The sequence below is a fragment of the Myodes glareolus genome, chromosome 7 (genome assembly GCF_982192425.1).
Source record: "Myodes glareolus chromosome 7, mMyoGla1.1, whole genome shotgun sequence".
Taxonomy (NCBI): Eukaryota; Metazoa; Chordata; class Mammalia; order Rodentia; family Cricetidae; genus Myodes; species Myodes glareolus.
The window spans coordinates 18,157,361-18,172,945 of NC_142032.1; the positions used below are offsets into that span (position 1 = coordinate 18,157,361).

The 15,585-nt window shown below is 49.0% G+C and overlaps 1 protein-coding gene across 1 annotated transcript in view; it reads right to left on the minus strand.

The window, feature by feature from the left end:
* Window positions 1–15,585, minus strand: part of LOC146893666 (ATP-binding cassette sub-family C member 2-like) — a 64,782-nt gene that overhangs the window by 12,322 nt on the left and 36,875 nt on the right. Inside the window, exons 21-25 of the mRNA XM_087907877.1 lie at window positions 15,365–15,500; window positions 13,945–14,164; window positions 13,653–13,807; window positions 12,399–12,554; window positions 9,980–10,179 (exon numbers count right to left, since the gene is read on the minus strand). Of these exons, the coding sequence (XP_087764003.1) occupies window positions 9,980–10,179; window positions 12,399–12,554; window positions 13,653–13,807; window positions 13,945–14,164; window positions 15,365–15,500 (867 nt within the window). The remainder of the gene's footprint in view (window positions 1–9,979; window positions 10,180–12,398; window positions 12,555–13,652; window positions 13,808–13,944; window positions 14,165–15,364; window positions 15,501–15,585) is intronic.

Consider the following 15,585-nt stretch of genomic DNA (forward strand, 5'->3'; position numbering starts at 1 on the left):
ATAAAAGTCAGCCGTCCCAAATCAAATATACTTAGCTAAGTTTGTATCAATAATTCTAGCAGGTACTACAGTAAGGATCATTGGGTTTACTCGGAAGTCTTCCCTTGGACAGTCTCTAAGAAATCAAACCTCTGACCTTGCAGTGTGCCAGCTAACTGATCCTCACTAGCCTGCCCTTAACATCACAAGGCATCCTGAAAGCCACCTAGGAACTTCACCTCCCCAAACCTCTCTTTCAGCGGCCGGCTTATCTAGCTTGCCATGGCCTATTGAATCCTAGTCTGATCAGATGACCTTTTCTTTTCTTTCTTTTTCCTTTTCTTTCTCCCCCCTTTTTTCTGTTTTTACTTATTTATTTTCTTTCTTTTTACATACTTTATTGCTTTTTAATTGAGCTACACATTTCCCCGACTCCTCCCCTCCCTTCTTCCCCCTCCCCTCCCCCACTCTCCCCTCTCATCCTCCCCCTCCCCTCCCACCCTCCCTTTTCATGTCTTGTCACCAATGTTTTCACCTACAAATCCCTAACTCTCCTCAAGCCTCTGCTTCATCTGTTGCCCTAAAAAGGATGCCATGCCTATGAAGAGTCTCATCTCTAGTCTCAGGAAACCAAACAGATATTGCTCAATTCACCTGGCACGTGTATACTACTAGAGTTTTCAGATACTCAGAAGTGTCACATGACTTTCACCGTAACTGTAAGACATGTTGTATTCTAAGCATTGAAAAACAAAAACATTAATACTGAAGGACCCCAACTCGTTTTAACCACAGTTATGCCATTCTGCAAAGGTTTTCAGATAGCAAGCTTAATTAAGGGCCTCTGGAGTTCAGGGCCTCCGGAATGCTGAGCAGATAACAAGCTCCATTAAAGGCCTCCGGAATTCAGTACCTCCGGAATGCTGAGCAAAGATACCTGAGGTTAGAGCAAGGACAGCCTTATCTGGCTGCGAGACAGGAGATTTATGAACTGGCCATAGAAACAAAGAAAGAGAGGATTGTGAGGCCTGAGTCACGTATAAAGCGGGGCTCGTCACGAGTCAGAGGCTGTGCAATCAGACATCTGGTCGCCAGCCAGGAAGGAGGGGCAGGATAAGAGGAACAGTAAACCGCTGAGTAGTCCCCTCATTGTTATTTAGGTTAAGAATTTACCACCCTGCATCTTGCTTCTGTAAACCTCGCTTTTTGCTCTCCTATAAAAACCCCTCACCCCCAACCTGCGGCGCGCAAGTCTTCTGAGAGACTCTGTCGCCCCAGGTACCTGCGTATTCAATAAACCTCTTGCTGATTGCATCCGGCCGTGTGTTTTTGACTGATCTTTGGGCATGGGGTCTCTCCCGAAGGAAGACGCCCACGGGAGTCTTTCATTTGGTGCATTGGCCGGGAAACGAGGCCCCTATCCCAGAGACCGCCGAATCACTGCCGGGAGGTGAGGTAAGCTGGCCAGACTTCTATGTTCTATGTTCTATGTCCTGTACTTGTCTTATGTTGCGCTGCGAATTTGAATTTGTTCGATTCAGCTGGGTCGGTTTGTATTTTGGCAGGCCTCGGAAAGGAACTGACGAGTTCGGACTTTCCACCCCCCCCGCACCCCGGAAGACGTTCCGAGGGAGTTTTGGAGGCCGATTTTTCGGGGCTCATTTGTCTGAACCCACGACCAGAATCGGACTTTTGTCCGAGGGTACGGGGCTCGTTTGTCTGAACCCACGACCAGAGTCGGACTTTTGTCCGAGGGTACGGGGTTCGTTTGGGAGGTGGGGTGTCCGGAGCCCCTTTGTAACCTCCGTTTGCGCAGCGTGTTTGATTGTCGGTCTATTTGTCTTATTGTGCATCTTTGAGGTTTGTCTGTTTGTTATTGGAACACCAGCATGGGGCAGTCTTTAACTACCCCTTTGAGCCTTACTCTAGAACACTGGTCAGACGTCTCTAAACGAGCGAGCAATCAAACGCTCGAAGTCAAGAAGAAAAAGTGGCAGAGCTTCTGTTCCTCGGAATGGCCCACATTCAACGTGGGCTGGCCGCGGACGGCACTTTCAACAAGAATGTTATTTTGCAGGTCAAGGAACGAGTCTTCGACAAAGGGCCCCGTGGACACCCTGACCAGGTCGCATATATCGTTACTTGGGAGAGTTTGACTAATGACCCACCCCCCTGAGTGGCCCCCTTTATTTTTCCAGAGAAATCCCAACCCTCCCTAGGTCTCACTCCTTCAGCCCCGACTCCTCCCCTGCCTTCCCCTCCTCCGCCTTCCCTATCAAAGACCCGCACCCCTACGGTCTCCTCCCTTTATCCTGCACTGACGAAGGAGGAGACCCCCAAACTACATGAGAGACCAAAGGAGACCCATAAGCAGCCATCTGTCCTTCCCCCTGACCCAAATTCCCCTCTTGTCGACCTCCTATCCGAAGATCCTTCCCCCTACAACCCCCAGCAGGAGCCCGGAAATAATGAAGCGGATCTTGCGACGCCCTCGCCCTCGTCACGGAGCTCCCCACCTACTGCCTCCCCTGTTGCGAGCAGGCTCCGGGGAAAGCGTGAACCGTCTCCCCTGGACTCCACCTCCCAAGCATTTCCCCTGCGACAGGGAAATAATGGCCAGTTTCAATACTGGCCCTTTTCCGCCTCTGATCTATACAATTGGAAACAACACAATCCTCCCTTTTCCAAGGATCCTATGACATTAACTAGCTTAATAGAGTCTATTCTGCTTACACACCAACCAACCTGGGACGATTGTCAACAGCTTCTACAGACCCTCCTCACTTCTGAGGAAAAACAAAGGGTCTTCGTAGAGGCACGAAAGCAGGTTCCCGGAGAGGATGGGAGGCCAACCCAGTTGCCCAACGAGATTGATGCTGCCTTCCCCCTCACCAGGCCTGACTGGGATTTTACTACGATTGCAGGTAGGACGCACCTACGCCTTTATCGCCAGTTGCTCATAGCGGGTCTCCGAGGGACTGGTCGTCGCCCCACAAATTTGGCACAGGTAAAGCAAACGATTCAAGGGGCAGATGAGTCTCCAGCAGCTTTTTTAGAAAGGCTTAAAGAAGCATATCGTATGTATACGCCTTATGATCCCGAGGACCCAGGGCAGGCTAACGGCTTGTCGATGTCCTTTATCTGTCAGTCAGCACCTGACATCAGGAACAAGTTACAGAGGCTGGAGAATTTGCAGGGGTATACGTTACAGGATCTACTTAAGGAGGCAGAGAAAATCTTCAACAAAAGGGAGACTCAAGAAGAAAGGGAGGACCGTATCCGTAGAGAGAAAGAAGAAAGGGAAGATAGATTGAGAAGGGAAGCAGAGGAAAAAGAGGAGGCTAGAGATAGAAAAAGGAATAGGGAATTGAGCTGCCTCTTGGCCGCCGCAGTTCAGAGCCAGGAAAGTCGACAGGGAGATAGGATGGGAGAACGGAGAGGCCCTCGCGTGGAACGCGACCAATGCGCCTACTGCAAGGAAAGAGGACACTGGGCGAAAGACTGCCCTAAAAATACTGGTAAACCCAGAGGCCCCAAACCACGAGCCTCACTCCTGGCCCTAGATGAAGACTAGGGAGGTCAGGGCCAGGAACCCCCCCCCTGAGCCCAGGTTAACACTTGATGTTGGGGGGCAGCCGGTTACTTTCCTAGTAGATACCGGAGCTCAGCATTCGGTTCTTACCCGGTCACCTGGACCGCTCAGTGAACGGACCGCTTGGGTACAGGGAGCCACCGGCGGAAGACAATATCGCTGGACCACCGAGCAGAAGGTGCAATTAGCAACTGGTAAAGTAACTCATTCCTTCCTACATGTTCCAGACTGCCCCTATCCATTACTGGGGCGAGACTTACTCACCAAACTGAAAGCCCAAATTCATTTTGAGGGGCAGGGGTTCGAGTGTTGGGCCCAAACAGGGACCCCCTCCAGGTCTTGACTTTACAATTGGAGGACGAATACCGGCTATACGAACAGGACCCCAAGGTACAAGGGTCCAGGGACTTGGACATATGGCTTACAGAGTACCCACAGGCATGGGCCGAAATGGGAGGTATGGGGCTAGCGCTACAGCAGCCCCCATTGGTTGTAGCCCTAAAAGCCTCAGCCACCCCAATCTCAGTCAAGCAATACCCCATGTCAAATGAGGCCTACCAGGGGATAAGACCTCATATCAAGAGGCTATTAGAAGAAGGCATACTGACTCCCTGCCGGTCACCTTGGAATACCCCCCTCCTTCCAGTAAAGAAACCAGGGACAAAGGATTATCAGCCGGTACAGGACCTCAGGGAAGTAAATACGAGAGTTGAAGACATACACCCGACCGTCCCTAATCCATATAATTTACTAAGCACCCTGCCACCTTCGCACACCTGGTATACGGTGCTAGACTTGAAGGACGCCTTCTTCTGTCTCAGATTAAGCCCCAAAAGTCAACCCCTTTTCGCCTTCGAATGGAGAGACCCCGAATTGGGGATTTCAGGCCAACTGACGTGGACCCGGCTCCCACAGGGCTATAAGAATAGCCCCACCCTATTTGATGAGGCCTTACACCGGGACCTTGCAGACTTCAGAGTTCAACACCCGTCATTAATCCTGCTCCAGTATGTGGATGATCTTCTGCTGGCAGCCCCCACGGAACATGACTGCCGACAAGGTACGGGGGCCCTATTGCAGACCCTGGGACGGCTGGGCTATCGAGCATCCGCCAAAAAGGCCCAGATATGCCAGACTGAAGTGATTTATTTGGGATACAAGTTAAAAAAGGGACAGCGTTGGCTCACAGCCGCACGCAAAGAGACTGTATCCCACATACCTGTACCCCGAAACCCTCGCCAGTTAAGGGAATTCCTGGGGACAGCTGGGTTCTGACGCTTATGGATACCAGGCTTCGCTGAAATGGCAGCTCCTCTCTATCCCCTCACCAAGCAGGGGGTCCCATTTGAATGGACAGATAAACAACAAGGGGCTTTCGAGAACATCAAACGGGCCCTCCTCTCCTCCCCGGCACTGAGTTTGCCGGACGTCACTAAGCCATTCGAACTGTTTGTTGATGAAAAACAAGGATATGCCAAGGGGGTTTTGACCCAAAGACTTGGACCATGGAAACGCCCTGTCGCATACTTATCAAAGAAATTAGACCCAGTGGCCTCAGGCTGGCCCCCTTGCCTACGGATGGTGGCAGCCATTGCCGTCCTTATTAAGGATGCTGGCAAACTGACTTTGGGACAGCCCCTGACCATACTGGCACCCCATGCCGTCGAGGCCTTGATTAGGCAGCCCCCTGACCGGTGGCTCTCCAACGTCCGCATGACCCACTACCAATCCTTGCTGTTGGATACGGACCGAGTCCAGTTTGGACCTATAGTCGCCCTTAATCCGACGACCTTGTTACCCACACCGGAAGGACCAGACCAGCATGACTGCCTTCAGATCCTCGCAGAAATGCATGGAACCCGGATGGACTTGACTGATCAGCCCCTCCCAGATGCGGACCACACCTGGTACACCGATGGGAGCAGTTACCTACTAAATGGGGAACGCAGGGCGGGAGCCGCAGTTACCACGGAGACCCAGGTAATCTGGGCCAGTGCATTACCCAGCGGCACCTTGGCCCAACGTGCTGAACTCATCGCTCTAACTCAAGCCCTTAGATTGGCAGAAGGTAAGAAGCTGAATGTTTATACTGATAGTCGGTATGCATACGCTACTGCACACATACATGGAGAAATATACCGGAGACGAGGGCTCTTAACCTCTGAAGGCAAGGAAATTAAAAATAAAGCAGAAATCCTTGCTCTATTAGAGGCCTTATTCCTCCCCAAAAGACTGAGCATTATGCACTGTCCCGGACACCAAAAAGGAGATCACGCCGAGGCCAGAGGAAATCAGCGGGCAGATGAAGCGGCCCGAGAGGCTGCGTTGGGACCACAAATTCTCCCCCTAATATCCGAGGCCGTCCAACCCACAATAGACTGGGCCTATGATAAAGAGGACATACACTTACTCCAAAAATTGGGGGCAGAATACAACTCAGCGAATAGACGATGGATTTATCGGGGAAAAATAGCAGTGCCCATAAAAATAACCCATGAACTTATAGACTACTTACATAAATTGACCCATTTGGGTACAAAGAAAATGAAAATCCTCCTAGACAGAATGGAGACTGGACAATTCCTCCTGAACAGGGATAGGGCACTCCAACGGACAATATATAATTGCAGGGCCTGTGCCCAAATTAATACAGGCCACTCGAAAACCCTCCAAGGGGTGCGTCTCCGAGGACACCGGCCTGGCATCCACTGGGAAATAGACTTCACCGAAATTAAACCTGGTTTGTATGGGTACCGATACTTGCTGGTTTTTATAGACACCTTTTCAGGATGGGTAGAGGCCTATCCCACCAAACATGAAACAGCCAGGATGGTTGCCAAGAAGTTATTGGAAGAAATTTTTCCCCGATACGGGATGCCAAAGGTATTGGGATCCGATAATGGGCCAGCCTTCGTCTCCCAGGTAAGTCAGTTGGTGGCCAAGCTACTGGGGATTGATTGGAAATTACATTGTGCTTATAGACCCCAGAGTTCAGGACAGGTAGAGCGTATGAACAGAACAATTAAGGAGACTTTGTCTAAATTAGTGCTCGCAACTGGCACAAAGGATTGGGTGCTGCTCCTACCCCTAGCTCTATATCGAGCCAGGAACACTCCTGGGCCACATGGCCTTACCCCATTTGAAATATTGTATGGGGCACCGCCTCCAGCCGTACATTTCTTCGATACGGACATTGCAGACTATGCTAACTCCCCTTCTCTACAAGCCCATTTACAGGCCCTGCAACTGGTACAACAAGAGGTCTGGAAACCCCTGGCAGCAGCCTACCAAGACAGCCTCAGCCAGCCGGTGGTGCCCCATCAATACCAGATTGGAGACACTGTTTGGGTCCGTAGACATCAGACCAAGAACCTGGAACCGCGCTGGAAAGGACCGTTTACTGTTCTCCTGACCACCCCAACGGCGCTTACAGTGGACGGAATTGCTGCTTGGATCCACGCCTCACACGTGAAAGCCGCCAGCCCAGGAGAACAAACGACTAGCCAAAAGAAAGGATGGAAGGTCCAACGCTCCCAGAACCCCCTAAAGATAAGACTGGTTCGGGAATAATGTTATGGGTATTAGTCTTTCCAATGTTGATCTCGGGATCCATGGGGGCTCGTAATGGAAGCCCCCACACAATTTACTCCTTAACTTGGCAGATTATTTTCCAGACCGGGGAAATAGTCTGGAAGAAAACTGGCCAACATGCCCTCAACACCTGGTGGCCGCCCCTGTTCCCAGACTTTTGCCAATTAGCAGCTGGTTTAGACACCTGGGATGTTCCCATCGAGGATCCTACCAACTCTGAGGACAACCTGCCACGCGCTAGGCGTGCGGCCATAGGGGTTAGCTCATCAGGAGGACCCATGCAAACTTCTCCCGGATGCAGGGACAGTTGGGCTAAGGATAGGCTGGCTTCATTAGATTTCTATGTATGTCCAAGGGATGATAGAAGCAGAGACAAAGCATATGCTTGTGGCGGATATGAACAATACTTCTGTGCTCAATGGACATGTGAAACCACTGGGGATGCCTACTGGAACCCCTCTTCCTCCTGGGACAAAATTATTGTCAAGAGAGGCTGGGTTAAAAATGGGGCAGGAACCACTTCGCTGCCCCTTAACATCACATTCACTGACAAGGGTAAACAAGCCCTGGAATGGCAGAAAGGTTATACCTGGGGACTACGCTGGCATATGTCAGGGACAGATAAAGGGGTGATATTCAAAATACAACTTAAGGTAAAGACAGCGGCCATACCAGTCGGCCCTAATCAAGTTTTGGCAGACCAGCGGCTTCCATCTGTACAGGAATATAAGGGACCATCAATTAATCACAATGCACCACCTGTTCTGCCCAGTCCACCTAAGACCCATGGCTCAACTCCAACCCCCATCCCCCCAGCAGCCACAATTGAGCCAGAAAGAGGAACGGGAGATCGTCTTTTAGGCCTCATTAGGGGGGCTTACCAGGCCTTAAATCATTCAGATCCAGATCGGGCCAACAACTGCTGGCTCTGTCTTAACCCAAGTCCCCCATACTATGAAGGGATAGCCCTCTGGGGTAACTATAGCAATGTCACTCCGCCACCCCCCACCTGCCAGGGCATGGATCACCATCTAACCCTTACCCAGGTGACAGGCACCGGATCTTGCATAGGAGCTGCATCTGGCCAGCCCTTTTGCACTTCAACCATGGCTGTCATCAAGGGGGACTATTATTTAATTACACCGGAGGGGACCCTTTGGGCTTGTAACACTGGTCTGACTCCCTGTGTTTCGGCAGCAGTGTTCAACCAAACTCATGAATATTGCGTTTTGATACAAATTTGGCCACGCATCACATACCACTCGGATGAGACCGTCCTCCAATATTATGGATACTTACCCCAAAGGGAAAAACGGGAGGCTGTTACTTTGACGCTGGCCGTGCTCCTAGGGGTGGGGGGGGTGTTGCGGCAGGGATAGGCACTGGGACCGCCGCCCTGGTGCGCATGGACCAATATATGCTTTTACATCAAGCTATGAATGAGGATCTGAGGGCCCTTGAAAAGTCGGTTAGAGCCCTGATGGAGTCATTGGCTTCCTTATCCGAGGTGGTGCTGCAAAACTGGAGAGGACTAGATTTGCTCTTTCTAAAGGAAGGAGGACTTTGCGCAGCCTTAAGAGAAGAATGTTGTTTTTATACTGATAATACCGGAGTGGTGACTGAAACTTTAGATAAGTTAAAAGAAAGGCTAGAAAAGCGTAAAAAAGAATTTGAAGCACAACAGACATGGTATGAGGGGCTTTGGAACCGATCCCCATGGTTCACTACCTTAATCTCTTCTCTAATGGGACCTATAATCCTGTTGATGTTAATTCTTACGGTTGGCCCTTGCATTGTAAATCGGTTGATTCAATTTATTAAGGACAGACTTTCAGTCATTCAAACCCTGGTCTTAACCAGCCAGTACCAAAAATTGAGCCAAAGCGAGAAAGAGATCTTATAAATACTTGAGTAAAAGGTTTTACTCCATGATAAAAACACAAAATGGGGGAATGAAGGACCCCAACTCGTTTTAACCACAGTTATGCCATTCTGCAAAGGTTTTCAGATAGCAAGCTTAATTAAGGGCCTCCGGAGTTCAGGGCCTCCGGAATGCTGAGCAGATAACAAGCTCCATTAAAGGCCTCCGGAATTCAGTACCTCCGGAATGCTGAGCAAAGATACCTGAGGTTAGAGCAAGGACAGCCTTATCTGGCTGCGAGACAGGAGATTTATGAACTGGCCATAGAAACAAAGAAAGAGAGGATTGTGAGGCCTGAGTCACGTATAAAGCGGGGCTCGTCACGAGTCAGAGGCTGTGCAATCAGACATCTGGTCGCCAGCCAGGAAGGAGGGGCAGGATAAGAGGAACAGTAAACCGCTGAGTAGTCCCCTCATTGTTATTTAGGTTAAGAATTTACCACCCTGCATCTTGCTTCTGTAAACCTCGCTTTTTGCTCTCCTATAAAAACCCCTCACCCCCAACCTGCGGCGCGCAAGTCTTCTGAGAGACTCTGTCGCCCAGGTACCTGCGTATTCAATAAACCTCTTGCTGATTGCATCCGGCCATGTGTTTTCGACTGATCTTTGGGCACGGGGTCTCTCCCGAAGGAAGACGCCCACGGGAGTCTTTCAATACTTTCCTTAGAGAGTCCAAGGCAACTCACCTAACTTGGTCAGTGGAGACCTGGGATGGAGAACCTGTCTCCAGCTCCAAAGTTTGTGCTTTCTCCTTTCTACTTAAACAACATGTGTTTTTGTGTGCATGAGGTCAGAATGAACTTTGTACCACTGGCTATGCCTGCCCTCCAGTGCTAAAAGTCAAACATGCAAAACCCTGAAACATACCTTGGAGGAAACCCTTAAGGGAGGCCTCACCTGTTGGAGGTGATCCAGGAGAAGACACATTTCTGGTTGGTGTCAACCAGTCTCTCGCTGCATGCTAGGAAACGCTGCTGGTGCTGGAAAGCACGGATGACAGGCAGACCCGAAACAGTCTCGCTGAAGTGAGAATAGATTGGGGACCTGGTGACAGAGTCCAGTCGTCTCAGCTGGCGGGAAGTAGCCACATAAAACACCTGAACAGAAGCACCAAGAGTCAGCTAGTCACACAGCCATAAAGCATGTTTTGTACTTCTTTTCTTCTGGCCTTGGACCGACATTTGTCACTCAATGACTGTGGCTCACATCCAGACAGGAAGACTAGGGCGGCGGGGAGCAAAGGGAGCTGACAGAGGCGGGTTAGAGATGTGCGTTTCTAACCCTCGGGAGGAGCTGGGCAGTCAGGCCCATCTCTTTCCTTAGCCCTTCATGGGCTATCCAGACAGAAATTTCTGGACCGGCTAGAGAAATGGTTACCAAGACGATTTTGTAATAGATGCTGGGACACAAGGAGTATATAAAGTAGGGGAAGATGGTTCCTTAGTTAAGAAAATTTGTTGTTTTTGCAGAGGTCCTGGGTTCAGTTCTCAGCACCCACATAGTGGTTCACAATGTCTGTAACTCCAGTTCTGTGGGCACCAGACACACAGCTGGTACACATGCATACAACACAGGCGAAACATGCATCTGCATAAAATAAACACATCTTTTAAAAATAGTAGGTTATGCTGAAGTTGGGATTAAAATGGAGATTGACCAAAACTGTGGCTCTGTGGTGTGCTGTTAAGGGTAATCCTGAGGGCATGCGGAGTGTTGCAGTGGAAGAACTGGCCTGGTCGTAAGAGAATGCAGGCATATGCCCATTGGTGAGAGGCAAGGTGAACAGGTTCTCAGTGCTAATGGGACCTGTGAGAACTTGTTGAAGGAAAAACTGAGCATTTGAGAGTCACGGTGCAAAATGCTAAGTCTCAGAGTTTCTGCATATGGTCCTGCCTTTCTTGACGATTTGTTATAAACAGCTGAAAGGCTGCTGAGGACATGGCTATGCACCAGCAGAACTCTACGCGGGCACTATAGAGTTTCTATAAGTTCATCACAGCACCCCCCTGGTTGGGTAAGAAGTGGGGGGCTGGTGAGATGGCTCAGCAGGTAAAAGCTCTTATCCTGCAAACTTGACAACCAGCGTTGGTTTCCCTGAACTCACATAACAAGAAGAAAATTGACTCTGCAAAGCTGCTGTCAGATGTCCACACATGTGCCTGTGCACACTGACATACAGTACACACACGCACGTGGGCACACACACACACACACACATGCCAAATAAAATTAATTCATTTTAAATAAGAAAGGCAACTTGCAGCAAAGCATCATTTTCTTTATAGCCTCCTTTTTCTCATCAATTTTTATTTGGGGCAGGAAATGATTCTACTTAGTCCAGCCTTTTGGGAAGATAGCTGCGCTGGAACTTGCAAGGCCCACAGACATGACAGACATGCCAATGAAACTAGAAACACCCTGAAGTGAGATGAGATCCAGCCCCTGCATAAGGACATCCCCAAGCAGTTATGCCTTTTCAATAACAAAGGAAGCAGCAGCCCCACACAATCCCCTGGAAATGACCTAACTCTTGTGTATGTGTGTGTCAGGGGGAGGGGTGCTGGCTGTTTTTGTCAACTTGATACAATCCTGGACATGTCTGGGAAGAGGTTAATTGAGACAATGCCTTCGGAAGATTAGCCTGTAGGCAAGTCAGTAGGGCATTTTCTTGATTTATGATTGATGTAGAAGCGCCCCACCTACTGTGGCTGTTACCTGGGCAGGTGGTCCTGGGTGGTGTAAGGAAGCAGGCAGAGCAAGCCACGAAGAACAAGCCCGTCAGCAGCATTCCTCTATGGCCGGCTTCAGTTTCCCCCTCCCGGTTTTTACCCTGTTTGACTTCCTGGCCTGACTTCCCCCAGTGTGATGGATGTGACCTGAGAGGCGGGAGCTGAAACAAACTCTCTCCTCCCCAAGCTGTTTAGTCATGGTGCTTATCACAGCAACAGAACCCTAAGACAGGGGCCCTGATGGAACTGTGAACATGTCATCTTTCTCTCCTACCCTCCCTCCATTCTTTCCCCCCTCCACCCCATCCCATCCCCTCTCAGAGCTAGGCAAGTGTCCTGCCACCAAGCTATATTCCTACCCCTCCAAACAGTCTTGAAAGCAAACACACGTCTCCTCCTTAAGCTCTCTGGAGTGCAGTGTAGGGCGCCATATGCTGTGATCCACACTCACTGATACCACAATTGCGCTTTAGGTAGTCCCGGGCTTTCCAGGATGCAGGGGAAGAGTGACCAACAGCAAACACAAAAGAGCCTCAACGACTTCCAAAACAGAGAGGAAGGGAGACCTAGCTGCACCCATAACTTACCTGAACAGACACATAAATAATGCCAAGAGGAATGATGACGACGGCGAAGATCGGAGTAGCCATGCAGATCATAACAAGAGTGCTAATTATGATAAATAAGCATATAACCCAGCTCCGCAGAGTCTGGGGGAGCAGGTCATCCACAGTAGAAATATCCTAGAGATGCAAGGAGGAGAGAAGGTGAACCTTCTTCTAAGACCTTCCTCTAAGATATTGCTTCCTGCCTGGAATGCGGGGCTTTTTTGTTCTTTAGGCCTTTGTCATTCAATCTCTTTAAGTCACCCATGTGTAATAGATTATACTGATCTGTCCAATAATTATTCACACATCTGTGAATTCCTTATTTTTTTCAAATTCTTCCAAATATATATGGCTATCTGTATATCTTATAGAATGTTTCTTCCCTTCCATAGGATGATAACTAAAAGCTGTGCTGAAGGAGCTTCAGAATCTTCCAGAATTGCCTGGATCCTGCCCCTATTCCTAAAACTCCCCTTTCAGATGTGTTTAGATGAGCCAGCGAATTAGGTCTCCCCATGAAGGGAGCCATCCTCACATCTCACGGTACTAGACTGGTTGAAAGGACTCAGCTGATGGCGGGAAAGGAACGACTGATGCCTGTGGTCCCAGAACCAACGCAGATGGAAACAATGAGAACGCAAATACAATATCTCAACCCAAAACTCAGATCCACCTCAGTGGTTCTCAAAGCATCAAACGTCGAAGTTTTAGGGGTGGAGACAGGCTAAGGAAAGATTTTTCTTACAATTCTTTTTATTAACTGTTATGAGCAGTGAAGGTGTTTTCACTTATGCTTCTCTGCAGAATGGCGCTCCTCACCCCGCTTCGACTGCCCCTTCCGCTCCCCACGACAACCCTCACTATTGTCTTACTGGAGTGATTTAACTCAAGTTTCGCCTTTTCTGACGTTTCCCATCCTTGCCATCCAGGCTGAGCTAGTACGCTGTCTCTGCCATTCCTTTGTCCCCACAGGACACCTCCGCACATGCTATTGGTGTTTTTTAATCCTATCACAATCCTTTTCTTTGATTTTCTCCTTCACTAGAGGGTGAGCTACTGAAAAGCCAGTATGTTCACCCCTAGGATTCTTGAGACTTCACAAGAAGGATCCCAGAAATATTTGCATGCTAAGTAGACCAAGAACTCAAACTGCAGAGTTGGGTGAGGACTCTCTTATAATCAAAATTAGAAAGACCCTGTCATCTAAGCACCCCAGTGTGCTGAGATACTTACACCAGCAAATCTGTTCACAATCCGGCCTGTGGGAGTTGTGTCAAAAAAGCTCATGGGTGCTCGAAGGATGTTGGTGAGCAGCTGCTTGTGCAAAGTTTTTGATGAATGGTTGCAAGCAAACATACTCCAGAGAGTCGCAACAAGCACAAAGATGCCTGGAAACAGAACCGATATGGTCAGCCCCATGCGGCAGACTCCTGGTGATCTGGGACTTGGATACAACAGCAAAGGATTTCCTGAGTTGCAGATTTCCAAGGTCCATGGAGATGTCTACCCTCGCCATCAGACATACCTTGTGCCAATCCCAGAGCTGCAAAAACTCCAATTCTCATGTCCCTCTGAGAAGCTGGATAGTTAGTGCCATTCAAGTGTTGAGAGTCTCTGGTCCAAGCACTCAGCCAGAGGTTAGATCCAATAAAAGAAACAGAGTACAATGCATAGCACAAGAGGATAAAGGTTATCGAACACCATCCTACTGATTGTAGGTATTTCAGGTAGATGGAGAACTTTACCTGCAAAGACACCATCAACAATACCCTAAGGGCTTTGGGTAAGACGTTATAGAAAACTAACCATAAGGAGGACTGTGCTGGCTGGGTTTTTTTGTTTGTTTGTTTGTTTTCTTTGGTTTTTTTTTTTTGACAACTTGATAAGCTAGAATCATTCTGGACAAGGGATCCTCAATTGAGAAAATGCCTCCACCAGACTGGCCTGCAGAGAAACTTGTGGTGTGTTTTTTGGTTGGCAACTGATGTGGGTGCCACCCCTGGGCTGTAGGGCTGGGTGCTGTAAGAAAGCAGGCTGAGCAAGCCACGAAGCACAAGCCAGGCAGCAACCTTCCTCCACAGCTTCTGCTCGAGCTCCTACCTCCAGATTCACCTGCCCTGCTTGAGTTCCTGCCTTGACTTACCTCAGTGATGTGTAAGATTTTACATTGGAAGTGGAAGTATAAGATTAAAAAAAAAAAGCAACCTTTTCCCCCCAAGTTGCTGTTAGTTGTGGTGTTTTGGCTTCACTAACTCAAGAAGTGGTGTCCCCTGGAAAAGTGGGGAGCAGCGTTTAGCTGTCTGTGGTCACCATTTCCACACTTGGCAGGATATATCCTGCTAAGTATGATGCAAGGGGAATAGCCACCAGTTATGAATAAGGATTTAAAAGTGATGAACAAAATACATGAGACAGGCTGGAGAGGTCACAATTTACTAAGACCTTGGAATCTGTGGTTTTAAGTTTCGTTAATTTGAGTCGTGTGCTCTGGGTCTGATGTTTTAGTGTTCCCTAGCACCGACAACCGTGCTTCAGATCAATTTTGTCGTTCTCCACACGTAAGTAGAATCAAACATTCATCCTTCATTCTTCTTTTTCTTTTTAAAAGATTTACTCTATGTACACAGGTGCTTTATCTGGACGCATGCAGGTGACGAGGAGGGAGCATCAGGGCATCTGACTGTGAGCTGCCATGTGGGTGCTGGGAACTGAACTCAGGACCTTTGGAAGAGCAGCCAATGCCCTTAACTGCTGAGTCATCTCTCCAGCCCTGAGACATAATTTTCTGGAAAGTCTGTTTCTGTTTGCATTTAAACATTGAATTTGAAGATTTGCAAACGTGCTGCTCCAGTAGATACGTGTTTAAGTTTCAACTAACTTCCAGACTTTTTCAGATTCCAAGCCTGATTTCCCCTCGAGCAGTACTTTCTGTGTGTGGTGTTTACCTTCCCGGTTTCCATAAATTCCTTCTTGATTAGTTTTTGGCCTCTCACTAGTTCTCCCTTCTCCTTCAAGGCAGTCACATTCTTAATCTTCAAGGAGTTTTTGAGGGACTTCCTGTGCCTGCCACTGGACCTGGAGCTGAGGTAGACAAAGGAAAACACCCTGAGCTTGGGGACACTTCCCAAGGACCTTCCCACAAGCAGGTGTCACAGCCCCTGCCAGC